Below are 27,140 nucleotides of genomic sequence, written 5' to 3' on the forward strand. Positions count from 1 at the left end.
ATATAGTTGTGGTCTTTACTTCTTAAACAAGATTTTATATTGCTTTCTATGTGGTGAAACACACCACCTGTAATAGTTCAATTTTGAGTATGTTGGTAAAATATCACCAGAGTATCTCTGAATTAACCACTTAATTCATACCTCATCTTTTAAAAAGTGAGAAAACCTATACACAAGTGGCATTATAATCATGAAAATAAATATCGAAATTGAACAGTGTTAGAATAATCTTATCAAACTATGGGTACTTAATATAATATGTTTAACGGCTCCCCCACCTTTTAGGTTGCTCACTTTTGATTTTCATGAAATGTCAATAAAATCTGTTTGATTTTAATGTTTATTGCCATTCATATGCTTACAATAGATTTCTGTATTCATTTCTAATTTAGTATGTAAAATATTATTTGAATGAATTTCATTTAATTAGACTTGCCCATTTTAAATATTGTATGGTGATACTCTCCTTTGGGATAAACTGTACAATTTTTGAGAATGAATGTAGCATTAACCTTTCTCATCTTTCATTTTACTTATCTCATTAGCTACGAAATCTTTCCAGCTTGGACCTACGTCATATCACTGAACTGGATAATGAAACTGTGATGGAAATTGTCAAGAGGTGCAAAAATCTTAGCTCTCTCAATCTCTGTCTGAACTGGATCATAAATGACAGGTAACCATTGTAACATCTTAAAAGCACTTTTCCAGAGGGAAATGTGTGTTCCACTGACCAAATACTAATTATCATTATGACAAGGCATGTCAATTTTAAGGAAGATTTAATGTAGCCGTGCCTTTTACAAGAGATACGTTCAAGATTTGAAAACCATCTAGCTGTATACTTTTAATCCATGCATTGCTCATATTTGTGACAAAGGTTTTATGTGCTTTGATTCAAATGTTTGCCTAAACAGTGATAACAGCCATCTGTCGAATTTTTCTTTGTCACCCATCCAGGTATATTGCTTATTTGTCACTTTAATGTTTTTGCGACTTTTGTGGTTGACTTGCTGTCTACTTGTCAAGGAAAATGATTCTCAGAAACCATTTCAAACATGATGCATTCAGACGCTTTCTCAGGCATGACGTTTTGTTCTTTGTATCAGTATAGTTTGTTTTGGAAATGGAGGTCATGTGATGGACAGTTTAACATATAGTGTAAAAATGTGTAAAATGGGTAGTTTTCTTCTTATAAACAATGATGAACCCATTTTTCTTTGCGTAAAAGAAAAAAGGATGAAAGAATCCTTGAGAGTAGATTTCTTTATAATGAAAACAAGTTTGGTGTAAGTGTTCCCCTACTATCAATTAACTGAGGTGGGTTCTGAAACACAGGCATGAGACAGGATGCTTGCCCAGTGACTTTTAGGGATAAGTGTTTTCTTTTTAAAGATAAGCCCCTCAAAATATTTTGCTTTCAAAATAGAAAGTACTATTTCAGCTAAAATTAGAACCTATTTAGATTAAAAGACTTTTTCATAAATAAGGGCAGTGATTTATTGTTTGTGTCAGAGAATGCTTTAAATTCAAAATACTTTCCCCTCCTCTTTTAATTTCTGTTTGCACTTAAAATGAAAGTTATATGTTCTCCATTTTTCACAATTATGGGTAAGTTCTAGTGACATTTTCTTAACTTACCCCACATGACTCTTACAATTATATGATAGCCTTTGACTTGACTCTTTCCTAGTAAAATTTTTTCTTGAAAAGCTTTGTAATCTGGTCACATGGTCATCATTTATAAAAGGTGTTTATTGGTTTTGAGTAACCCTCATGTAAAATACATCGATGAAATCTAAAGAGAATTTTTAAGAATTTTAAAAATAAAGTTCTCTGTAATCAACATTCTTCTACAGTTGATTACATGACAATTTAAAAATGATCTTTTAAGTGCTTTTCATAAGATAAAGTGATAAGGAAGCATTATCCTGTGGTATTTTGCATCAGTTCAATATTGAGATAAACTGCTTAGTAACGTGTGGAATTAAAAAAAGAAAAACTTGTTTCTCCAACAAAATGATTATAAAATCGATTGCCTTTTATTCAACAACAGTTTTCTGTGTACCTGACATATGTAGAAGAATCAGTAATTAAAGAATACGGGGGTAAATAAGCAGTCCATATATGATTAGAAGGGTTATCTCCTAAGTAAACATTTTGCTTAGGTTTGAATACTTTAAATAGAGATATTTAGGGATTTCTAATCTAGCTCTTCAAAGGCTTATTTAGTCACAAGTGAGTATTTACAAATGAGAAAGTGGGCAGCCCTCACTTTGCCTTTTCTTCCCTTTGTTAGGCTCCATGTATTCAAAGCTCTTGCTATTTCAGTAATTTTCTTTCCTACTTAACTGTGATGGTTATTTGGTATTTGATCCTAAATATATGTACTGTAGAGATTTATTTGCAAGGAATGAAAGTGTATTTTTATGTTTTTAATGGAAAAGTTTGGATTAATTGAGAAAATATGCATTTTAATGAGGCTGAGCAGTGGAGTTTTAAAAATCAAACTCTTTTAGGTTTTAATTACACTACTTGCACTTATCCTGTGTACTGTAATAGAAGTTTCAAACATTAAAACCCACTTTGCAGTATCATCTAAATTACTCATCTCATTGTTCTTGCCATACTCTATCACTAAGCTAAGTAATATTTGTAATTATATTGGTATAAATCCAGGACTTCCCATCAGACTTAATTATAATTTCAGCACTTAGCCAGGATGGGTTAGTCACCTTTCATCCAGAGGGCACTGAATGCACTAATGCATTTAGCCTATCAATTAGCGTCTGTTTTACATTTGTTCATTATTATTATCCTCTAGTAAAGCAGGAAGCATTTATTAACCCCCTACTAAATACGTGGCACTATGTTTCAGACTGTAGGGCACTGAGTGCCTCCTCTTCTTAAAGGTGCTCTCTCTTTAGGTGACATAAGACTTAATGAGTGAGATAAGAGTGAGTCTTATAAAGATACAAGGAAAGTATAAAGATTTATCTTATAATGATAAAGATACAAGGAAAGTAACTTTAATTACCCAGGTAATTGATAGGCACTTTTTACCTGTTCTTTTAATCCTCTCAACATCTTTTGTTTAGTGGAAGGTCATACTGTTCCTATTATACGTAGACTATTTGTATAACTTTCCTTTGGCTTTGCCGATGGATGTATTTTTCTATCATCGATGCATTGGGAACTGGGTGAGGACAAACAAGAAAAAGCAAATGGTGGTTGACAGGTCAATTTTCCATTTTATAGTTTTGGGACTCACAACTAACACTTATATGTAAAACTCTTAGTTTTAAAAAGTAATCTCATTATTTCCTTTCATAATAAAAGTATAATAGAAACGTTAGATGTTGTTTTATACGTTGTACATATGAAAAGGATCAATGTTTAATGGTGCTGGCTTTGGAAAAGGATTCTTTACGTGAAGATAAACTTTGATAATCAGATCTTTAGATATAAGGTTTATCTTGGACCTTAAAAGTTCTTATCTGTAAACTTTCTTTGAAGTTCAAAATTTTAAAATATGTAGTAATTGAAGGTCTTTATAGTGCCATGCTCTTGGTATCTTTTAGCATTTTGTGGTTCTTGAATTGATGTGTAGGACTAAGACGTGCGGTTCTTTATCTTTGTTTTTCTAAAAGCACTTTTTTGTGTTTAGAGAGTTAAACAGCATGATATTTTCTTGTATTCAGAAGGATGGTCTAGTAGTCATTTGACATTTACCATTGCTTTTGAATACAAATAAAATCCAAGTGGTTTATGAAAAGAGGACACTGACTATTTCTATCAGTGACTTAAATTAAAAACATCTGGTTGTTATATCTCCTCTGCTGTGTCTGACTCTAAGTTTATTGAAATGTTTATTTGTATTTGATATGAATCTTTTATTATTTCACATCCAATTTGGTCTCCATCGTTTCTGTATGTTTGGCAGCCTGCTTTGGATGTAACAAGCTGATATGTGAAAAACTGAATGGTTCTGAGCATCTTTAGTGATAGACATTAATGGTTCTTTTGTTCTTTTTTGCCAAGAAGAATTAAATGAAATCTAACTGATTTTAATAGATCTTTACAAAAGCTTTTAAAAATTTTTTATTTGGCTATCAAGAGAAAATTAATCTCCCTGTTTTCAGTTTTTAACATTAGTCCTGAGAAAAGTTCAGTCACATGATTTGTATACTCATTATCAAATATATGATCCATTCATTAACTGTTGCCCATACTTGCTGATGGATCAGGATAGCAATATAAGAGAAATGAAAATTTCTCTAGCACCCATCAGCTAGTGTTCCCAAAATAACAAATACCAGGCTGGTTGTTAAAATAAGTTATGTGGCCAACCAGTCGAACTTTCCTAGCTAGCAGTTTATTCTTTGAATTCGCAGTTAAAAAAAATCGAATATATTAAACTTGTTGACTATCACTAACTAAGGACACTTTCTTTAAGGAGTTAATTTTGCTGTGTGAATCTTATATGTATGTCAAGGGAGCTGTTGCATCAGTGGATATTCTAAAATTTGGAGAATTTTAAATCTTAGGCTATTGTGCCCAGTTTCTTTCAAATATAAAATAGCATTTATAACATGTTGCCATTTCATTTTATACGTACTAGTGTTTAGAATAATAACTATGGATATTTTCTCTTAAAGCTTTGCAGTAAGACCAATTGATTGCAAACTGGTTGGCTACAGCTGAGTCCCGTCCATGAAGCTGTTTTGTTTGGCCCATACGATATTTAAAAAGTTGATCTAGTTGCCAGCACTTTAAAATTGGAATAGTTCTCATAAAAGTTCTGAGGTTGGGCTCTCTCTTGGAGAAGCTACAGATGCAGCAACTCTGACTCATAGTCTTTCCAGGATGAGGAAGGGGCTGTTCTCTCTGGCCATTCAGTCCCCCACCATTCCTGCCAGGCACGACATACGCATTTGTATTATCTGTCTGTCTGCAGACTGAATTCTCCTTTATCAAAATCGAGAATGTAGAGGTTTTTTTAAAAGATATTTATTTCAAACCAAATAGTTCTTTTTAAACCCAGTCTATTAAGATATATTAACAGATAATAGTTAATTGGCCTATCTAAGTTAGTTCTTCATTATTTCAGACATCAGGACTTTGGCCAATGGGTGGAAGTTATGAGACAGAATTCAGCTGAAAATGAGTCAAAAACTTTATTTTCTGGGCAGCCCGGGTGGCTCAGCGGTTTAGCGCTGCCTTCAGTCCAGGGTGTTATCCTGGAGACCTGGGATCGAGTCCCACGTCAGGCTCCCTGCATGGAGCCTGCTTCTCCCTCTGCCTGTGTCTCTGCCTCTCTCTCTCTCTCTCTTTCTGTGCCTCTCATTAATAAATAAATAAAATCCTAAAAAAACAACAACAACAACTTTATTTTCATCCCCTGCCATCAAAATGGACACTTGAGCCTAGTGTTCAAACATGAGAATTACCAAAAAGCCTCCTGAATTACAAAGAGAGCTGCACTGGTTTATAAAGTTCCCTCCAACTTCGGGGCTGTGATTTAAAATTATTTCTTGCAAAGTGGATTTCTTTTTTTCTTTTCTTTTCTTTTCATTTATTATTTATTTATTTATTTATTTATTTATTTATTTATTTATTTAGTGGGTTTCTTTACAGTGCTCAGTGTTTGACTCGTGATTCCTCTGTGTACAGCATTAAGAAAACTGTTACTACTGTTCTTTCTCTTTTCTTCCCTGGCTAGCCCTTTCGAGCCTTTTAGGTGCACTTAGGTTAAAGGTGTAGCATGACCCATTCCCTCCCCCCCTTCCAGGGAGGCTGACAGTGCTCTGGCTCTTGTAGAACTCAATGAGGCTTCCTATAAAGATTTCTTTACCTCCCTGATCTTCTCTGGATGTTTATTCTGTTTCTTCTTTCAAATTTCCGTTGATTCAATAAAAAAAAAGAAAAAACGGTGACATTTAGAAATAAAGTTCAGAGAGGATTTGAGCAGGTGTTGGTGATATAAACTATTTGCCGAGTGCCCATTGTGTTTTATTTCCAAGAATTGTTTTGTGAACATATGCTATATATTGTATTTATAAGTGTTCAAGGACTGGGTGGATAATCTACCATCTTCCTGTGAATGTCATGTCACAGCGGACCTAGAATTTTATTTCATTTCAATCCCCTAATATTACTTAATTCTCCTAGAGACTGAGGTTTAAAGATTGCCCAAGGGGGACAAACCTATCCATTAAATCCAGCAGGCATAGTTGAATTTGAGTTTGAGAATATTTTGTTTTCTATTAAATTTAAGTGGTCTGGAGGAGAGGAATGCTTTTTACCTTGGAGTATTGAGTGTGGAGTTTGAACAATTTTCTCTTATAAAAGTCTGAAAACTTGGAAATAAAGAGGCGGCAAAAATAACACCGACTATTGAAGCAGCTCCGTGGTGGTGTTTATAGCAGCACTGTCCTGCCTATGGAGAAGGTGGAACAGTCTGTCTGCATACCTAATAATGTGGCTGGCCTGCCTAGCTGGAGCTTTTGAAATAGTGAATTTTAGCTTATTTTTGTGATCTATGGCGTAATATTATACTTTCTATGGCATTTATTCATATTTTTGCAAAAAGAATAAGAGATATTTTATTGAGTTCTGAGGGAGTTATAGGGACAGAATGGAGTCTTTCTGTGCTGGTGACACCTCTTTAAGCTTGGCATATTTTTTGACACCCTCTTTTATATTTACAATTATTTGTAAGACCATCCCTAGAAGAGTAGTGTGGTATTAAAGTAACTACTATTCAGATTCTCAGACCATCTGTAAAAATATGTCTTTTCTGTCCTTCTACAGAAGGACCCTCTCTTTAAGCCTATGATGGGTCCCGGGGGCATATGGCTGGCTCAGTCATTGGAGCGCGCAACTCAACCATGAGGTCGTGAGTTCAAGCGCTATGTTGGGCATAGAGCCTACTATAAAAAAAAAAAAAACAAACAAACAAACAAAAAACAAACAAACCCATAATTGGTTCTTCTAATACTGGAGAGGTCAGAGGATATAATGTTTTCTTCCTTTTGGTTTTTGTACCATGGGTAATAGCAATATAGCTAACAATATCTCTGTCATTTGTTACAGTCTGTGCCATGTGTTGTGCTAAGTGTTTACACACGTTGTTTGACTTAATCTTTACTACAGCCCCGAAGAAGAAATTGACCCCATTTTCAAGTGTAAAACTTCAGGCCCAGAGAGGTTAGGTAGCTCACAAGTAGTGGTGGAACCAAGACTGGAGCCCATTTTAATATGTCTTCAAAGTCTAGGCTCTGACCACGAAGGCCTCATGTTCTCTCAGCCCTTTACTCTGCCTCAGACCCGGAGTGACCCAATGTCCTGATTTCCTCATGTCACTTCCAGTCCATTCTTGTCATTTTGAAAATCCGTCAATTTTAGCATTTGTGTTACGCTGTTCTGTTCCCTCTGTGCTCCGAAGTGTCCTGGTGTGGGTGATAGGTCACATGGTCACCCTAGCTCAGGCGTAGTCATTCTAAACATCAGTAGAATGTTACCTTCTCTTTTCCCCGTGGGATGTCTGATAGGTGACAAGTTCTGGGTATCTTACATAGAGTTGTAGATTTTTCAAGATAGCCAATTTTGTAATGAAAGGCACTTTTCCCCCAACAACCCCGTTTGTAAATGCTCTTCATTTCTTACTAAGTTCGTTGAAGAAAAGTAGAAAGTCTTACCCATTTTTTGTGTCTTGTACCGGGCCCGGTTCATAGTTGGTACTGAAAAGAATTTCACAATTGAATTTTGAATAGGTATTTATTTAAGCATATGATGATGCACATTTATTTTTTTTATTATTTTTTAAAATTTGAATTCAAATTGACATACAGTGTGTTATTAGTTTTAGAGGTAGAGGTCAGTGATTCATCAGTTGCATATAACACCCAGTGCTCATCACACATGTGCCCTCCTTCATGCCCATCACCCAGTCACCCCATCCCCTCGCCCACCTCCCCTCCGGTGACCCTCAGTGTGTTTTCTAGACCTCAGTGTCTCTTATGGTTTGCCTTCCTCTCTGTTTTTATCTTATTTTATTTTTCCTTCCTTTCCCCTATGTTCACCTGTTTTGTTTCTTAAATTCCACATGAGTGAAATCATATGATATTTGTCTTTCTGATACAGATTTATTTTTACAAATATTTTATCTGAATGCTCCCTGTCAGTTGTAGCAAATATTTAACCATTGCAGAGCAAAGGAAAATACTGGGTATATATTTTAAGTCATCACTGCGTTGAAAAGAAGGAAGTTAACTTTACTGAAGGTTTCAGTACCTTTGGTAAGATAATAATTGCTATAACTAATCTGTACAGTTTCCCTAGTGTATGTGATTTTTTCAAATAGCTGATGATACTTTTGTACAAGAGGTAGAGTTTCTCCAATAAAATGATTCGTGTGTCTATCCTCAGATGAAATTTTTAGTGCAAATTCAAGGAACTTTTCCTTTTTTTTTTCATTGTTTTTTTTTTAAGTTCTTCTAGTAACCAAGTGTCATGTATAAGGAAATATTAATTGATATATATTGTAGAGTATTTAATCTAATAAAATCACTTGAAAGGAATATCTATATGAGATGTATATGTCTCAGCTTGCTTTGATTTTTAACTCTAATTCTGGACATGGGATGGGAGCTGTATTTGATATGGATGAATTTGTCTTATTAATTCTTCTTCACATTATTTTGTCTTATAGAATAATGTGAATTTTTATGGTAGTTCTGACACATAATGGTAATTTTAAATTTCTGCTTTGTCTCTGGTTCCTATTGAGCAATAATATGTAAGTAAACATTTCTGCAAATAATAATTAACAGAGCGTCTATAGAATTATGTTGTTAGCTTTTCTGGATGCAGTACTCTAAATGCTGCTACTGCTTTTGTGTTTCTCAGGGAATATAAATGTGAGTAAACGTATAGTAATCATTTAGTTTGGGGAATTAAAAAACATGTCTCACATGGTATGAAATCAGAATTCATGATCAAATTTATGGGAAAAATGGGACTTTTTTTTTTTTTTTGGAAAAATGGGACGTGTTTTATGTGATGATGAATGCAGTACGGTATACTCATGGATTTGGAGGCTTCCTAACCTTAAACCTGTTTTAAAATTGGCATCAGTGAAGAAAAATCTTCATTTATTGATAAAAATAGTAATAGCCTATCGATTGCTTGGATAAACTTAGGACCATCCCTCCCTTCTCTAGTCCCCTCTGGGAGTTGTCTTCTTCTTAATCCACAACCAGAAATGGTAATTAAAATAACTCACTGTTGTCAAAAATTTTAAATGTATGATAAATGAAGCCCAGTAAATAGTGAAAATATGAGAAAGGTGATTAAATCTGACAATTTTCCTGTAAAAAGGCTGGAGATGATAAATATCTCCTGTGATTAGTTATTAATTTAGTGCAAGAGATTTGCTTCAGCCTAAAATATTTTATGAACTGTGGCATAAAGAAGTATTTTAGAAGATAGGTACACACATGTTTAACTAGAGGAGAAATTGCTGGAATCTGATTGGTAATAATTAAAAATGGCAGACCTGATGCATATGTGCCTGGGCTGTTTTCTGTGTGACAGTCCTTTCAGAAATTAAGAAAGAAGACATGAAGACGTGGAGACAAGAATGACAGAGCACTTGCAGCTTGAGCCCTTTGCCTCATGAAAAGAGAAGGGTTTCCACGTATATTATTCCCCAACTGATAAAATATTTAATTTAAGATGGTATAAAATAATTCCTCACTTGCTGAAGTCAGAAAAGCAGACTTGTTTCATTAGCAGTTAGAGTTGCACTACTGATGATTTCCCTTAAAATGAATGTGAGTTTCTTTAAAGAAAAGATGAAATAATAATGGTGGTTGTGATGAAGTGCTGCATGGTGGATCCACAGCGGTCACTCGGCTGGGCCATATATCATCTTGGGGCTGCATGATGTTTTGTGACTGAGTTTCTCTCCTGGTAAGGAGGACTTGTGTCTTCGCCTCGGGTCCCCTGCCCCCGTCACAGCCCCTGGCACCTCGTATAGGGCCCAGGTCAGAGAAGTAATTTAATACCTGCGTGGTGAGAGAATTATAAATGCTGCTTTTGTAGGATGTATAAATCTGCTTTTAAATTTGGCTTGAACTCTGGCTGGAATCCAGGCGATTGGTTCAAATGCCCTCTTTCTTCCAAATTTATTTATTTCTGAATAGAGTTGATATGTAATAAGGTGAGGATTTAATGTCATTGTCTGGATTCAGATAGAGCTTGCTTTATGTATTGCATGCTATTTATCTGAAAGCCATAGCCCCCTTTTTTGAACAATCAATAGGATTTTAATGTTGAATCATTGGGTTTGCCCTTGTAATAGGGTCTTTGGAATATTTCTGAATGAAGAGCCAGCAACTTCACTTGCCTTTCATATGTAATGATACCTTGTGTTAATTGAAAAGAGGCAGAGGAGACAGTTACAGCTTTTTTCCTGCTTCTTGGTGAGAAAAGTGTGGCTGTCTGAGAAAAAAATCGCAAGTTTTTCCTTAACTCTTCTTGTAGCACTTTTAAGTGCTGCTCTTTAAAGTATGTTTAATATTTGGTTAATTGCTACTATGAACCTAAACATACTGATTAAGGCCAGGTTCACATTAGAACAATTATCTGGTTAATTGCTCTGGTGCAAAAATAGGCTAAAAAATCATCAGAACATCAAGTTGTGAAAGCACTGGCAGGAGTTTCAAAACCACCAAGCATACCTACTGCAAATCACATCAGCAAAGCAATTAATTTAGGCTAATTGCTTTTCTGTTTGTTCAGGATGCACTTTGGAACTGTCTTTTGAAATCGTGGCAATTAAGATTAGTAAGCAGTATAATTAAAGTATGTTAGAATAGTCACTATTTTTCAAAAGTGATAACTCTTCCATGTGAACCTGTATAGTATAGCTATCACTTGTGTAGCGCTTTGAAATAATTAAAGCAAAATCAGAGTGTTTTAGATATTTACAGGATTTCCTGTACAAATAAATTAGGAAGTAGATTACCTATACAGAAGCTATAGCCTGGGATCATCTTTGATCTTTCATTATCAATTAGAATTATCTAGTTCCAATATACACCCTAGGCTGCCTTGTTCACTCGGGAGGAGAAATAACCTCGCCACCAAAGATGGCACTGGCTAGTGATATTTTCTCTAGCTGAATGTGTATTTGGCTTCTTATGTGGCTTCTCATAAAATAATCAGGATTTTTACATGCCTTAAAAACCAGATTAGGCACACTTCATGTTATTGAAGTTTTCCGTTATTGAGTATTATAATTTTGGCAGCATCGATTTGTCTAAAATTGAAAACTGCTTGAGTTTCCAACTGTTTCTCTACGGAGCAGTCTTACAACAGATTCTTACTGCAAAAAAATGGTAAGTTTAGGAATCAGTTCTTCATTGGAAAATGTAGAAATGTCAGTGGGGGAATTAGCCTTTCCCCAAACTGCTTCTCTACTCACCATATTGTCAAACAGCAAGCAGCTCCTTCTTTCACCTCTCTCCTTCCAGAAGGAGTAATTCTTATCATGCAGTGTGTTCAGTGGCATATCCTGCCCCGCAAAATTCTCCAAAACAAACAGATTTTGTTGTATTAAGGACTGTGGCTCTCAAGATAAATCTCTTGGAGACACACCATCTTAAAGAAAGCCTTGGTAGCAGTTATCATTTTGTGATTTTCTGTGACCGTGACAAAAAAGAAAGATATTCATTAAAATGAGATTTGACGCAATAAATTAAAGATAGATTACAAGTTTTGTTTTGGCATTCTACTTTTTTGTTTCATAAAAGATAAAAAGTTATTTTCTTTAATTTACTTCTTTTTATTTTATCTCTCCTTAATTCAGTATGAATATATCTATGGGCCTCGCTAAGTAACTGTATCACAAAACTAAATTTTTCTCTAGTGATCGTTTTCATGGAGAAGAACAAAAGCATATTGTATACTTTTTCCATTGGTTCATTTTTCTTTGTTTTATTTAGAAACTATATAGTTTCTAGAAGTACTTCATACTCATTCCTGATTTCTTGGTGATCTATTTGTTTTGGAATCTTCAATTAGAAAGCTGCTTGTTGAAGGTAAAACTGTTAAGTCAGATGAAAATAAATTTATTGAGGGATGCCTGGGTGGCTGAGTTGATTAAGCATCTGCCCTCAGCTCAGGTCATGATCCCAGGGCTGTGTGTTGGAGCCCCGCATCGGGCTCCCTGCTCTGTGGGGAGTCTGCTTCTCTCTCAGCCCCTCCATACCTGTTCCTCACTTGTGCTGTCTCTCCCTTTCAGATGAATAAATAAAAATCTTAAAAAAGGGGGGGGGGGAATAAACTCATTGAATTAAGCCAGTAGAAAAGTGTTGAGAATCCAGGCACAGAAAAGCAGCCAAAGAAGCCCACATAATCATATCAGACACTGGGACTGGATGTTGTTCGTCTTTTGAAATCTGTCATTGAAGCAGCAGGTCAAATGTTACTCTCGTTTGGGGGAAACTCAAGCTAGCACTTCTTTTTTGGCCTTCAGAACTTAAATTCTGCAATTATTTAATGTTGAAAGATAGCATAGGTGCTATAAAAATTTGTCACTATTTTGCCGACTTTAGAAAATTGCAAATGACAGCCACAAGTTTTTCCCATCCCCGAATGCGTGCCTCTGTGCCTGTACATTGCGCATCCTCCAGTCAACAGCTGGCCCCAGTTTCCCTGTCCTCCTGAATCTAGGCTGGCTTTGTGACTTTCTCTGACCAGCAGCTTGTAGTAGAAATTGTTATGGGATTTCCAAGCTTTGGCCTCAGGAAGCCTTGTGACTTCTGTTCTTGCCTTTCTGGAAAGCTGCCACCCACTGAAGAAGCCCAGACCAGTCTCTCTGAGGATGAGAGACCACATGGAGATGGAAGGTTGGCTAATAGCCAGGATCAGCTGTCGTATATGAGTAAGGTCATCTTAGACTGTCGAGTTTCAGTGGAGCCTTTGGACTCCTGCAATCCTGTGAATGAAACCAGCAGAACTACTCAGCTAAGCCTTGTCCGAATTGCTGGCCCACGGATTAGTGAGCAAATAAGAGATGATTTTTTTGTTTTTAAGCTACTAAGATTTGATGTAGTTTGCTACACAGCAATCAGTTATAAAGACTTTGTAGCTACTCTTTGTTGAGAATTTTATTGTTAGGCAAAGTGCCAAGAGTGTTCTATTTATTATCTTATTTAATTATCACATTAACTCTATGACATAGGTATCATTATACCCTGCTTTATAGATGAACTAAAAATGAGACTCACAGAGGTAAAGTATCTTGCTGACAATCGCAGCTAGTAAGTGCAGAGTCAGGATTGAATGCAGATCTTTGTGACCTCAATCCCATCTATCAGACGGCCTCCAACAGCTTATTCTGGGTTTAAAAATACAGTTGGTTGCCATAAGCAGTTAAATCTACCAATAGAGTCTATTGAATATAAGTGCAAGCTAAATAGCATTATAATAAAATAAATATCATTGAATTAAATAAATATCATAATAAAATAACATCCATTTGCAGTTTCCAGTGTTATTGTTTAATCTTGAGTATTCATCTAAACAGTGCACGGGAGAAAAACAGCTCTTCTGGTCTCATAAGAGCTTTGAGTCTGAAGGGAATAGTGTGAATATAGATTTAAAAATACATAAGTAATAAAGCCTTGATTTTATGTACGGTTGAGCCTTGAACAGTGCAGGGTTAGGAGCTCCAACCCGCTGCACCTTTGAAAATTGTCATAAACTTTGACTTCCCCAAATATAACTACTAATAGGCTGCCATTGACTGGAAGCCTTATAGATAATATGAACAGTCAGTTAACACAAATTGATTGTTGTATGTATTATGTGCTGTCTTCTTACAATAAAGTAAGCTAGAGAAAAGAAAATGTTATTTAAAAAATCATAAGGAAGGGAAAATACATTTACAGTACTGTATTGTATTTATTTTAAAAAAATCCGTGTATACGTGGACCTGTGCAGTTCAAATCCATGTTCAATAGTCAGCTGCTGTATTAGAAACAATTTTAGGGGTATTATAGTTTTAATAGTATATTCTATTTACTCAGTTGTTAAGATAGAGAGAAATGGAAGGGAAGAGATGCTTCCTTAGAAGTGTTATGGCTGGGGCGGGGGGGCTCAGTGGTTGAGCGTCTCCCTTCAGCTCAGGTCGTGATCCCAGGCTCCTGGGATGGAGTCCCGCATTGGGCTCCCTGCTCAGTGGGGAGTCTGCTCCTCTCTCTGCCTCTGCCCCTCACCACTGCTTGTGTGCATGCTCTCTCTCTCCTTTAAATAAATAAATAAAATCTTAAGAAAAAGGAGGTGTTGTGGCTGCGGCTTAATCACCATTACATTTTTACCTTCAGCATTTATGTCTTCTGATAATAAGTCTTATAAGTACATAGGTTCTATGACATATGGAAGTAGTGGTACTTAATGCCTACCACAAAAAATTCCACAAATAGAAGTGGGGGTCTTTTCATCTTTGAAATGCTTTTATTTTTAATTTTAACTATCACCTAAATAAGTATGCATCAATAAGCCAGTTAATAGTAGTAGTTAATTCTGACATATATATCATTGCTCATCTTATCATTTACCATAGCAGCATACTAATCGGAGCTGCCTCAGGGTTTTATTGCCTGTTAAATAAAGCCTAGGAGCATTTCCTCCATGATTTATTACAGTATTTGGAGAACCAGTTTCATTTGGGAAATACAATTTCCATTTGTTTTCCTTTTACTTGAACTTAAGCTGAATTCTTATTTTCGGTTTTGATTAATCTCTTCTTTTCCATCAATAAATCAGTGCTATATTTTAGTATATTGATGCTTTATTGTATCACACATATACAAATATTTAGCTCTGTGTAAAATATTTTCTAGATATAAAGAAAATGTCACTTGATGTTCGAGGAGAAGTGAGAAGTTGCATTTTTGTCTTTAGTTCTAACTTACACTCAGATGGTTTATAAGTTTCTTAGAATGTTGCAGTGATAGCAGCATAGGTATTAAAACCATATCTGGGAATTGTGACTTTTCCACAGTCCTGGGCTCCTAACCAGAAGCTCAGTAAATGTGTGTTGATTGATTACGTGGCAATCAGACCATAAGCGTGTCGTTCAAGGTAACAGGAAAAAAGAAAACAACTGCTCAAGTCGGTCAAGAAATAGAGCAAGTCAAAATAAGTCATTCAGAATAGTCAAGTTCATTTAATGGGTATAGACATAACCTTTGAAAACGCTTTATAAATGTAATTTAAGAGTTAAAGAGACACTAACTGAGTTCTCTAGTAGAGAGTGGTGGTTTGTGTGTGAGGTACGTGGACACAATTTTAGTCCAAGTGACAACATGTTAACCTTACTGGATTAAGAAAACTGAATGAAGATGGTGGGGGTGGGGGAATGGGGTGAGGAACCCCTAGAGGAACAGGATATCCTTGTGGCAGCAATTTATTCGGAAAGGGGATGACAAAATGTGTCAAGACAATGCCCTGGCTTCATTAAATTGAGTAATGAATTTGGGGGTGGGGGTAGGGGAAAGACAAGAGTTGTGTTCTGAAACATTTCTTTCTGCAGATTTGTAGACATTTATGGGATAACTATCTTCAAAAATACATATAGTATTTATCATAGAGTTAATATTTTGGTTATTATAGTCTTAATGAAATTAGAAATGTCCAGTAATTTATATCTTTAAAGAGATATCCATCGTCTTTTTGATTCTAAGAATTTTCTTTCACAGGTTTATTCACAGTACGGAGACATCATTATGTTACAGAGGAGCTTTTTTTTTTTTTTGGATGATGGCTCTTGGCAGCCATCCATCTCCAAGTAGGATATAACAGTGAAGCTTGTTAGAGGAGGAGAGTATGAGGTATCACCAAGCAGGCCCTGACAGGCACTTAGACATCCACACAGATGTTGCTGCCACTTGGTCCTCTCCCATTTTGAAAATATAGCCATTTGGAAAAGGGACAAGGTTACAGTAACACTCCTGTTGCTTACTACATGTGCATTTATTTTACCTGTGATTTTTTCCCCCATTGACAGTATTTTTCTAATGTTCACTTTGAATGGTTGCATTTATCTTTATTAACTTGTCGCTGTTAGTTATACACTTTGTTTCATCCCACTAAGTAAGCTCTGTGCGTATTGCATTTGAGAAAGCTTTTAGAATTTGTAGTGAACCACATTGATGGGCCTAGGGGTACGCATGGTAGAGAACATGGGACGGTAATTCAGGGTAGTAAGAAAATCCCAACATGCGCCACTCTCTGCTTTCTTAACACTCATATGAGCATTGATTTTGCTTCATCGTTAGGAGGATGGGTGTCCCATAAGCATTTAGTTAGAACAAACTGCCTAAGATTAAATCTGGACTATGGTTGATCTTCAAAACAATTTATCCTCAGCCAGTTAATCAAAAGCGTGTAAATATGTTATTTTGAAGGGTCTAGTTAGTAAAGCTTCATTTAAAAATACGAATCACATAGAGATGAAAATTCCAGAATATACAAAAAAATATATTCTAATCATCAGTTGTTTGCTGCAGTCATTGATTTCAATAATCACATTTGAAGCTAGGTCCATTTTATTTTTTGAATTTAATTTAATTAATTTTTAAAGCTAGGTCCATTTAGAAAAAATTCCCAAGTGTTAGTGTAAAAGTAATTTTCTCAGTGAAATCATATACATATATATAATGTATATGATGTATATCTATCTGCCTATACGTATATCATGTATTTGTATAAATTTCAAAAAGGTAGGCATATCCAAATCTAACCATTGTTTGACTGTAATATTTGTACAAGTGAAACTTACTTCCAAATGCTTCAGAATCAACAACTTTTGACTTGCTCTTTTAAGGGCAACAAGGAGGAAATTTTTGTTCAATTTCTGTTTAATTTGCTATGACTACTTATGACATTCACAAATTATGCCGTTCATTTTGACATGCAAAGGAGAAAATGAGTGACTTTGGGATTCAGAGCTGAAGAACTCTCACAGGTGCTTAGACATGTTGCCTCCATCTCCCTGTTCCTCTTTCTCCAGAAACAATAGGATGATCTCTAAACGAGACCTAGTTTTTCCACAGGCCTCCATAAAAGGAGTCTTTCTTCTCCTTTCTGATCCATTAGCGAGCATTGGATTCTCAGGTAATTTTCTCCCCTTTGATTTGTGTCTTCTTTTATTTAAAGCTGTGGTCTGTTTTACTTTTCTGTTGCTGTAGTCACTGATGACATTTTCTCAGGTAATTTTTTTCCCCCTTCAACTTGGATCTTCTTCCGTTCCTTAAATCTGTAGAATATTTTCTTTTATTGTTGTCAGTGTCACTGATGACATTTTCATCTGATTCTTGACATATTCATTTTATAATACATGGCATTGTAAGGAGTTTTTTGGTCAGTGACATTTTGGCAAACACTTGCCAGTGGCCACCAGAGAAGGTCACTTAGAAATAAATTACTCTGAAAGGCTTCTCTGCAATACTAATGAAAAGGGTTTGCAAGTGGGAGTTAGGAGTCTGGGGTCCTTTGTGTTATTTTGCTGACATTCCAAACTTTTGTCATTAAGTCATTTACCGTATAACCTTGGCAAACTTGTTTAAGTTCTCTTTTATAAGATTGGGGTAATGAGACCCTACCTTAGTGGAATGTTTGGAGGCTTAATCATGTTTCAAAAGCACCTTGAATATGAATCATTAGTTCATTATTAGAAGGGTGGCTTGGGTCGTACCATTTATCACTGATGCTTTATCGCCATTGTAGCCTCATGGTTTCCTGCAAATTGACAGCGGACGTCTTAAATCAAATTTTTTAAAGACACGAGCAGATTCTTGAAGGTTATTTAATTGCTTATTGTATAGTTAAACTGAAGTGTTCTCAACTTTACAATTATCTGAAGAAAATAAGACAACTAGCGTATAGTAATTATTATATATTTTCATAAATGTGTCTGTTTTCAGGTTAAATGCACAAAGTAATTCAGATTTAGAAATAGAGATTTAAACAGTAGCAACAGTGTTTCCTACTTATATTGGAATAAAATAAGACCCCTTAATATATAGCTCCATTACCTTTGTGAAATGTTTTTCACTTGCAGTTTTTATACAAATGTATTTTAAAGAGTTACACTTTTCAAAAATACTTTCACATCATCCGCACGGGGGTAATGAGAGATTAAATGAAATTCAAAATATTCTAAGAAGCAGGGCTTTTAATTTCTAACTTCTAGTTCAGTTGAGAGAATGTAATGACTTGACAATTAAGAAAAATATTTACTTTGAATGTTTATGTGTAATTCTGAGTTTGATCTATTCCAAGAGTCACAGGATTTGATTTGGAATTAATTTTGGTTTCTATGTAGAAGCTCCTTGGTCTTCGTCTATTGCCTATATTCTCTCTCTCTCTCTTTCTCTTTCCATCTTCTTACCACTTTTTCCTGCATCTATCGTCTGGGTCCATTTAGTTAACATATAAAATCACAGTCTGACTACATGACACTCAAAATGCTGCTGGTAACTACAAGATCAGCAGATTCTTAAAGTATTTTAAAGATCAGGTTATTTATTCTCAATTTAAAAACAAAACAAAAACCTGTGATACATCCTCTTAACTTTAGAGCTTGGGCTCTATAAGAAGTTTTAAAATACAGAGAAGCCCCTCTGGAGCGCGTATTTTTGGCAAATGGAGCAGGGAGGACACAGTGGCCTGCCAAAGGGCAAACCGCTGGAGGGAAGACATTGCACCTGCTGATTTCCCTTTGCTCTGTCTCCTTCTGTTTTTCCAGCCCTGTGGCTTGCAGGTTTATTAAAATGCTAATGATGTTTATTCTGTTTTTATTGGCAGCTCTCCAGATTTGATTATTGATATATCTGAATAATAGTGGAATGCAACATCAAAGTCTCTCTTGACTATTCCTTAGATTTTTGTCAGTAGACATATAAATACCACAATGTCAGATGGATCGTATGTAGTTTTTTTTTTTTTTTTTTTTTTTTATCTGTATAGAAGTGAAATGTTATAAATGAGCTGTCAACTGTTTGGGAATGAACTTTTATTGGGATGATGAGGTCTCGGGTGGGTTCCTTCCTTAGGAGAGCATACCATCCCACTCTCCGAGGAACAGTCATATTTCCAATAATAAGTTGCGTGAGTGTGTTTGGGGGTTTCCACTGTTCTCATTTTCTGGACTTTGATATTGCACATCTTGTATAAAGAGACTAAAGTGTAGACTAATAAACTGCAGAGTAGCCACTTGTGACCAGCAAGGGATAGAGAAGTTGTCCTGTTCCTTCTTACCTGTTCTTTCAGAAAATTTTAACCAGAAACCCTTAGAAATGCAAAGAACTCCTCAGAGTACCCCCGTGTAACTCCTCATTTTGCAGTTTTGAAACCGGTTCAGAGACCCTTCGAAACTGGTCTGGGTTTACCCAGTTTACCCAGCTTGCTTGCAGGGCCGGGGGAGCCTGGGTGCTGCTTCTTCCTCTCTCGTGGGCTGTGCATCCCACTGCTTGGCTCCTTTCTCACCTTTCTCACTAGCAGCCACTTACTTGCCACCAACACTTGTTTCCTTTGGTGTCCTAGAGTGAATGGAGTGTCTCCAGATTGTAGGCTCTTGTATTTCTTTATGCCCCTTTGAATGGCAAAATAACACATACACAAGTAGCTTCTTCATAAATAGTTTCAAAACAACGAAACTACCTGAATTCCTGCTATCCAGACATTTCTACTGTTTACATTTTGATGGACATCTTTTAGATATGCACATATGTGTAAGTGCTCCCCCTACCTCCTCTGGAATTTCATTATGCATACTATTTTGCAATCTGTCTAAAACCAAACAATATATTATGGATTTATTTTTGTTTTAATAACTATAAATCTATGTCACCATTTCTTATGGACCCATGGTAGTGTTTTCGCACGTTGTATTAAGCAGTCTCTTATTGGTGGACATTAAATTATTTCCTAGTTTTATTCCTATCTACAACTATAATGAACATTCTCATACCCATTTCTTTGTGTACTTTTATTTTTGTCTCATTAACGTTAAATACTTGAAACAATTTCTGCATCTACATATACATATGTATACATATCTAAATTTCTTATACATCTTGTCTAGTTCCCTATAGAAGATTATATCGATATAGAAGTGTAGATTCCTGCAGAAGAGTGTCCATTTCTGTGTACCTAGGCCAATTACGGATGTTATCTCAACTATTTTGGGAAATTTAAACATGACTTTAAGGTCTAAATAGCTGAAAAAACCCTGTAATAAATTCTTAGGCACCGTGCATTTCCCACCAAGAGGTAGTAAGTATAGCATGGTGGTTGTTAACTTGCGCTCCGGAGCCAGACAATCTGGACTTGTACCAGCCTCTACCACTCCCTACCTACTTGTCACTGGGCATGTTACTTAGCCTCTTGCTCTTATTTTCTTATCTGTAAAACTGGGATACCAGTCGTACTTACTTATAAAGTGTTTGTATGATTCAAATGTGCTTGTACTTGTAAAGTACTCAGAAGAGTACATAGTTAATAATTCAATACCTGCCAGCCCTAATAATGATTATTATTACTACCAGCCAGTGAGCATTTGATTTCTATATACAGTTTATAGTACATAATGCTGGAATGTGGAGTTTGAAAAGAAACATGAGACATTGTCACAACGATCGAAAGCATTTACCGTGTACTAGGAGAAATAAGGCATAAGTAGATGAAAAGTTGCATACTTAAGTTACATATAAAAACACAGAACGACATAGTATGGGTAGATTTGGGCTAAAACATTAGGAGTCACCAAATGTATGATATATTTATGAAGCAGGATCCCTTTAATGGTACTTGGAAGGGCAATGCCAAAAGTTTGCTTTCCTGTTCCTTATTCTTATTTTCCAGTAGCATTGAAACTTCTTGTAATGTAGGGTGATCGTATGTCTCAACTGGGCTTTTGCCTCGTAATGTCACGGTTGGACAATAAATTAGATGGTTACCCTGTTCCCAACTGGTATCTTCTTTCTGTGGGTGTCATTGTGGCAATGATGTGAAGTCAAATTCTTGTGGCCTGGGAGCTATTTTGCCTATTATCATTGCTGATTTGTTCTATTTTTGATTCATTTCATGGTTTAATTTAGGAGACAATCTTATTTCTAGGTTCTCAGGGGAAAGCTCATTCTTATCTTTTATGTACTGCTTAAAATGTTAGGAAGGAAACTATGGAAAAATGTTATTGCCAGGTTTTAGATGATCCAGCATGTTACATCAGGGTACTAATTGAGATTTTAGTTTTCTGAATCCAAAGGGTGAAATCTTTCAGGGTGAATAATAGCAGGTAGGTGGAAATAAAACAAACCCACTCTTTCTTAGAGTGCTAACATGGTGTTTTGCACAGAAGTGTGCCTGTAATGCTAACTGCATTTGGAGCAGTGTGTAGTTCTCCATATCTTCAGTACAGATTTTTAAAAATGTTTTAATGTCCTGCATTGTTGACATCTTAGCCCATTTCCCAATGTTTGATTGTCAGCTGAACCTTCTTATCTGCTATCCTTGTCATTGATGTCACAGTAATACATTTAAAGGATTGAGAGTTTAGTTTTTGCATGATGAATAAATGGTAAGAAAGAATATAAAGAAAGAGAGGTTGACTGTATGATGGGCCCTGGCAAAAATGAAATATTTTAAGCTCTTCCATTATTACTGTCTCTTAATTAGATATTATCAAATGTTAGAGGAAAATGTGTGTCACATTTGGATTTATTATGTAGGAAATTCGTGCCCTGAATCATAATGGGCCTAGATGACTTTTTTTTTTTTTCTGATGAGAACATTGTATTATTAGTGTTTGATTCACTACAATTTGTATTCCCTTTTTTCTTTAGGACCATATGTTATGTGCCAGGTATCGTGCTTAGTACTGGCAATACATAGTTAAATAAGAAATGGTCTCTGCCCCGGGGGTCAAAAGAGGGACTAATAAGAAGAGTGACTAGCCATAGGGTTTGAAAGAGCACCCTGACTGTTAATGCACAGTAACAGCAGAAACCACGACACACATATAGCACCGGCTCCGCCAGTCAGGGTTCCTAACTACTTTCCGTGTACTCAACCCCTAAGGACGCCGTGAGGTACATACTGTCACTATTGCCATTTTTTAAGTGTGAGAGCCGAGGCAAAAGAAATTCAATAAGTTGCCCAGTGTCACTTGGGTAGAATGCAGTTTTCTATCCCAGGTGAAGGCTTTAGAGAAGCATTGTTCACAGGTCTGTTTTGTGTCTGATAAGCATTTTGAGCAGCAGTTATTTGTGTGATCCGAGACTATGTGAGGGAAAATTACTGAGTCTAATTTCATGTATTCTTCATTCATTCGTTTATCAGATATTTAGTAAGCATCTACAGAGTGCTGATAGGCACTAGGCGTTGGGGAAGGGGCAGTGAGCAGAACATTTGTGTTCCTTGCCTTCACGGAGTTGATAGTTTAGAAATACTTACCTCTGACATAGTCAAGGAATTTCTGGATAATCATATAATACTTTTGTCACTTTTCATTTTCATCATTTCTACTCACTCCTTTTAACTGTGCTGAGCACACTCTGTGCCTTATTTGCTATTCCTGTAATTGGGGAAATGAATGGTCTCCAATTCGCATGTGTGGACAGTTTTAAATTACCATACGTTGCACTTTTCTGTAACTTGGATTTTCACATACTGTACAGTGACTTCATTAAACTCATTAAAATCATTAAAATGAATTTTGTACCAAATTTCATTGTTCTAGTTGACAAAAAGATGGTCCTTGGCTCTCATTTAGATTTTCTGACTTCTTTTCAGGGACAAATAGAGCTGTACTATTTAACTAAAATTTCTATTACACCTATATTTCTTTTTACATATAGGGAAAATGAGTAAGCTTTTGCTGTCTTAGTGGGAAAGTAATCCTGAGTCTTGAGTTGATTTATCATTGCGCGGTGGTGTGACTACTTGCTAGCTGCCGCAGCTGGTAGACAAGAATGTAACTGGTGTGATGGCCTTAAGATGCCAACGGGTAGCCACTTGAAAACAAGGACTGACCCACTGGTTGAGCTTGCGTTGGCTTTTCTTTCAGCATGCCATGATTTTCTCCCCAGGTCTCTCAGACAGGTGATCACTTTATGTACAGTCTTGGCAGCTGAGAAAGAAATCTTGCACCCCTCCTCCAGGGACCTAGTATCTCCCACTTTGGAGGCTTCAAGGGTTGAGGGCTAGCTGACCTTCCTCAGAGGCCCAGAAATGGGGTGGAAAAAAGGGTGATTGTTCTCAGATTGGAGAAAAAGCTCTCTTCAGTAGCCTGAGTCATGAGTCCTCTGAGATGACTGGCGGCTGACTTTTCCCCAAGGCCCCAGTTAAGATTCTTACTTCCGTGTGGAATTATGTGAGCCCAAGGAAGGCATGCTGGCATGGACCGTTATTAAGGCTTTTATCATTATTATTTTTAGATCTCGGGAAGTAAACCTTCCCTCCACTCCTGCCCTTCTTCTAACTGTCTCAAATAATATCCTTAATTCAGGTTTTTGACTTTTTTTTTTTTTTTTGCTTTCTTTTTTTCAAGATTTATTTTTATTTTTAGAGAGAGTGAGCATGGGGAGGGGCAGAAGGAGAGGGAGAAAGAAACTTTAGCAGACTCCTCACTGAGCTCAGAGCCCAATATGGGGCTCGAACCCATGACCCTGAGACCATGACCTGAGTCCAAACCAAGAGTTGGAAGCTTAACCAACTGAGCCACCTCGCCACTTCCCCCCTTTCGAAAGTAATCTCTGTGCCCGGTGTGAGGCTCAAACTCATGACTCCGAGATCAAGAGTGGCTTGTTCTACCAATGAGCCAGCCAAGCACTCCTTGACTTTCAAACTGTTTCCAGGACTGGTTTTTGTCCTCAAGTAGGGGGACTGCTTCTAGGTATATGAAAAGGGCTTTCCTCTGGGATTTTTGTCCTTAGTTCAGATATGAAACTAAACATGGAACATAATTTACGAAAAACAGTTTTTCTTATTGGTGGCTCATTTTACCTCAGTAGAATGCCAATCCAATTTTACTCTGCATTTTCAAAGCTAGTGACTGAAAGCTTTCTTCTTCTACTCTTTATTTCAGAAGTAAGTAGTGGTTTGTCTAATTACTGTACTGTAGTTACAATTATTGAGAAAAGGTCAGTCTAGTCATTGCCAATTAAAGTAGGAAAAAAGCTACATTTATAACCACTAAGAGCCATTATGTCAATTTAATGCTGTTCATCAGCGTGTAACCCATTTTCTAGGATATATAAATCTAATCTTGGTATTATAGTACACGCACCCTATTAAAGACCTTTGGTACTGCAGAGGAGAGATTATTGCAAGCAACTTGTATTAATTGTGCAACTTTTCACTGTGTCTTATCATAGATTTTAGGATCTGGATTTTGTAGTTCTTGGTCACCATGAGTAGAAATAGGCACTCCCTAGTCACTGGTTGACCCTTTTATTTTTAGGTATCAGACAAAGTAAAATAATCTGTTGAGATTTAGGTTTTCTAACTTTTTTCAGTGACTTTTTCAGGGATATACTATTTAACTAAAATTCTCATTGCAGTTGTGTCTTATTTTATATATAGGGAAATGTATGAACTTTTACTATCCTAATGAGAAAATAATTCTGGGATCTAAGTTGATTTATCGTTGCTCTTCACTTTTAGGTCTTCATGTATTTATTTATGGGTTTTTAACAAGACGTCATGGATTTAGTACAAGTTAAGAAAATATCATAGAAAATGAAGTATTTGTGTTAATTTTACCCCTTGTGAAAAGTCTGAACACTTCTCAACATATCTTTATATGTTGTAGAGAGTGTGTCAGATATCACCAGATTCATACTAATCTGAAAGGTTGTCTTCCTAAGTAATCCTTTTGCTTTAGTCTTTTTTGAATGGAGTTGCATAGTGTTTTGAGCAAAGAAAAGGGGGTTGGGAAAAGTTGAGTTTGTCTGGCTTAGACTTGTGAAGGATATGAGAATATACCTACAACTTGATATTCTAGAGTCAGTTTCTCTGTTCAGAGTATTTGTGGTGTTAGGCCAAACATATTCTGATCTTTATTCTCTGAGACCATTATACATCTAAAAGATGGATTGCTGATTGAGATACATACCACCGAGATACGTCCGTTAGATTACTCCATTCTGCCCCTGGACGCCGCCGAGTAAGCATCGGTAGAGTCTCCCCTCCCACCGCCGTCATGTCTAAGTCAGAGCCTCCCAAAGAGCCCGAGCAGCTGCGGAGCTCTTCATCGGAGGTTTGAGCTTCACAACGACCGACAAGAGTCTGAGGAGCCATTTTGAGCACTGGGGGCCGCTTCCGGACCGTGTGGTAAGGAGAGAGCCCAACACCGAGCGCTCCAGAGGCTTTGGGTTCGTCACGTAGGCCACCGGGGCGGAGGCGGGCGCGGCCAGGAACCTGGGCCGCACAAGGTGGACGGGAGAGTCTGGAACCAGAGGGCTGTCTCCCGAGAAGATTCTCAAAGACCCGGTGCCCACTTAACTGTGAAAAAGATTTTTGTCGGTGGCATTAAAGAAGACACTGAAGAACATCATCTAAGAGATTATTTTGAACAGTATGGGAAAGTGGACGTGATTGAGATCATGACTGACGAGGCAGTGGCAAAAAGAGAGGTTTCGCTTTTGTGGCCTTTGCCGACCACGACTCTGTAGACAAGATTGTCATTCAAAAATACCACACTGTGAAGGGCCACAACTGTGAAGTAAGGAAAGCCCTATGGAAGCAAGAGATGGCTAGAGCTCCGTCCAGCCAAAGAGGCCGAAGTGGTTCTGGAAACTTTGGTGGTGGTCGTGGAGCTGGTGTTGGTGGGAATGACAGCTTTGGTCGTGGAGGGAACTTCAGTGGTCGAGGTGGCTTCGGTGGCAGTCGAGGTGGCGGTGGATACGGTGGCAGTGGGGATGGCTAGAACGGATTTGGTAATGACGGAAGCCACTTCGGAGGCGGCGGAAGCTATAACGATTTTGGCAATTACAACAATCAATCCTCAAATTTTGGACCCATGAAAGGAGGAAATTTTGGAGGTAGAAGCTCTGCCGCCTATGGTGGCCCCAATACTTTGCCAAACCACGAAACCAAGGTGACTATGGCGGTTCCAGCAGCAGCAGCAGCTATGGCGGTGGCAGAAGGTTTTAATTACTGCCAGGAAACAAAGCAGGAGAGGAGAGCCAGAGAAGGGACAGGGAAGCTACAGGTTACAATATATTTGTGAACTCAGCCGAGCAGGTGGTGGCAGGGCCTGGCTGCTACAAAGAAGACATGTTTTAGACAATACTCATGTGTGTGGGCAAAAAACTCGAGGACTGTATTTGTGACGAATTGTATAACAGGTTATTTTAGTTTCTGTTCTGTAGAAAGTGTAAAGCATTCCAACAAAGGGTTTTAATGTAGATTTTTTTTTTTGCACCCATGCTGTTGATTGCTAAATGTAATAGTCTGATCATGAAGCTGAATAAATGTGTCTTAAAAAAAAAAAAAGAAAAGAAATACATACCACCATTTACTTGCTAGGGACCTCTCTTAACATTGGTCTCTGTTTCCTTGTTGCAGTGGGGTTCAAGGTACACCTTTGAGTCTTTGAAGCTTCCCATTGCTATATTTGCCCCTTCTGGTGTCTTCTACCCCCGAGAGAAAATGTAAGACTGAATAGATTTACCAAGGCTTTCTTTCCTAGTTTTAGCTCTCAGATGCTATTATCTTAAACTCTCTAATCTGACTATGTCATGGAGATTGCATTTAAAGTTTTTAAAGAAAACTCAAAAGTTGAATTCACTGGTTATTGCATCTTCATAGACTGTTCCTAAAACTCCATAGAACACAACAAACACAATCTTTTAAAATAAAACAATGTTACATTGGATTTTGTTGCATTTTCTCTTTAAAAAAAAAAAACCTTCTTGTAAGAGATACTTTGGGCTATTTCTATGACTTGATCTCTGTATTAAACATACTTCCCTAGTGATTTAGACTTGTAGAATATTTGTTGATAGAATGTATTTTAATAACTCTGTGTTGCACAACAAAATGAATTATTTGGAATGGAA

The 27,140-nt window shown here is 36.7% G+C and overlaps 1 protein-coding gene and 1 long non-coding RNA gene across 2 annotated transcripts in view; one reads left to right on the forward strand and one right to left on the reverse strand.

Moving 5' to 3' along the window:
- The window catches only part of FBXL17 (F-box and leucine rich repeat protein 17), a 496,926-nt gene that overhangs the window by 192,143 nt on the left and 277,643 nt on the right, over positions 1-27,140 (forward strand). Inside the window, exon 6 of the mRNA XM_038532171.1 lies at positions 546-676. Coding sequence (XP_038388099.1) covers positions 546-676 — 131 coding nt within the window. The remainder of the gene's footprint in view (positions 1-545; positions 677-27,140) is intronic.
- Positions 3,065-11,703, reverse strand: LOC119870982. Its single transcript, XR_005356547.1, has 3 exons — positions 11,492-11,703; positions 7,701-7,742; positions 3,065-3,196 (listed from the first exon to the last, which is right to left on the reverse strand). It is a non-coding gene; the product is annotated as an uncharacterized LOC119870982 (long non-coding RNA).

Source organism: Canis lupus, chromosome 3 (genome assembly GCF_011100685.1).
Source record: "Canis lupus familiaris isolate Mischka breed German Shepherd chromosome 3, alternate assembly UU_Cfam_GSD_1.0, whole genome shotgun sequence".
In the NCBI taxonomy this organism is placed as follows: Eukaryota; Metazoa; Chordata; class Mammalia; order Carnivora; family Canidae; genus Canis; species Canis lupus.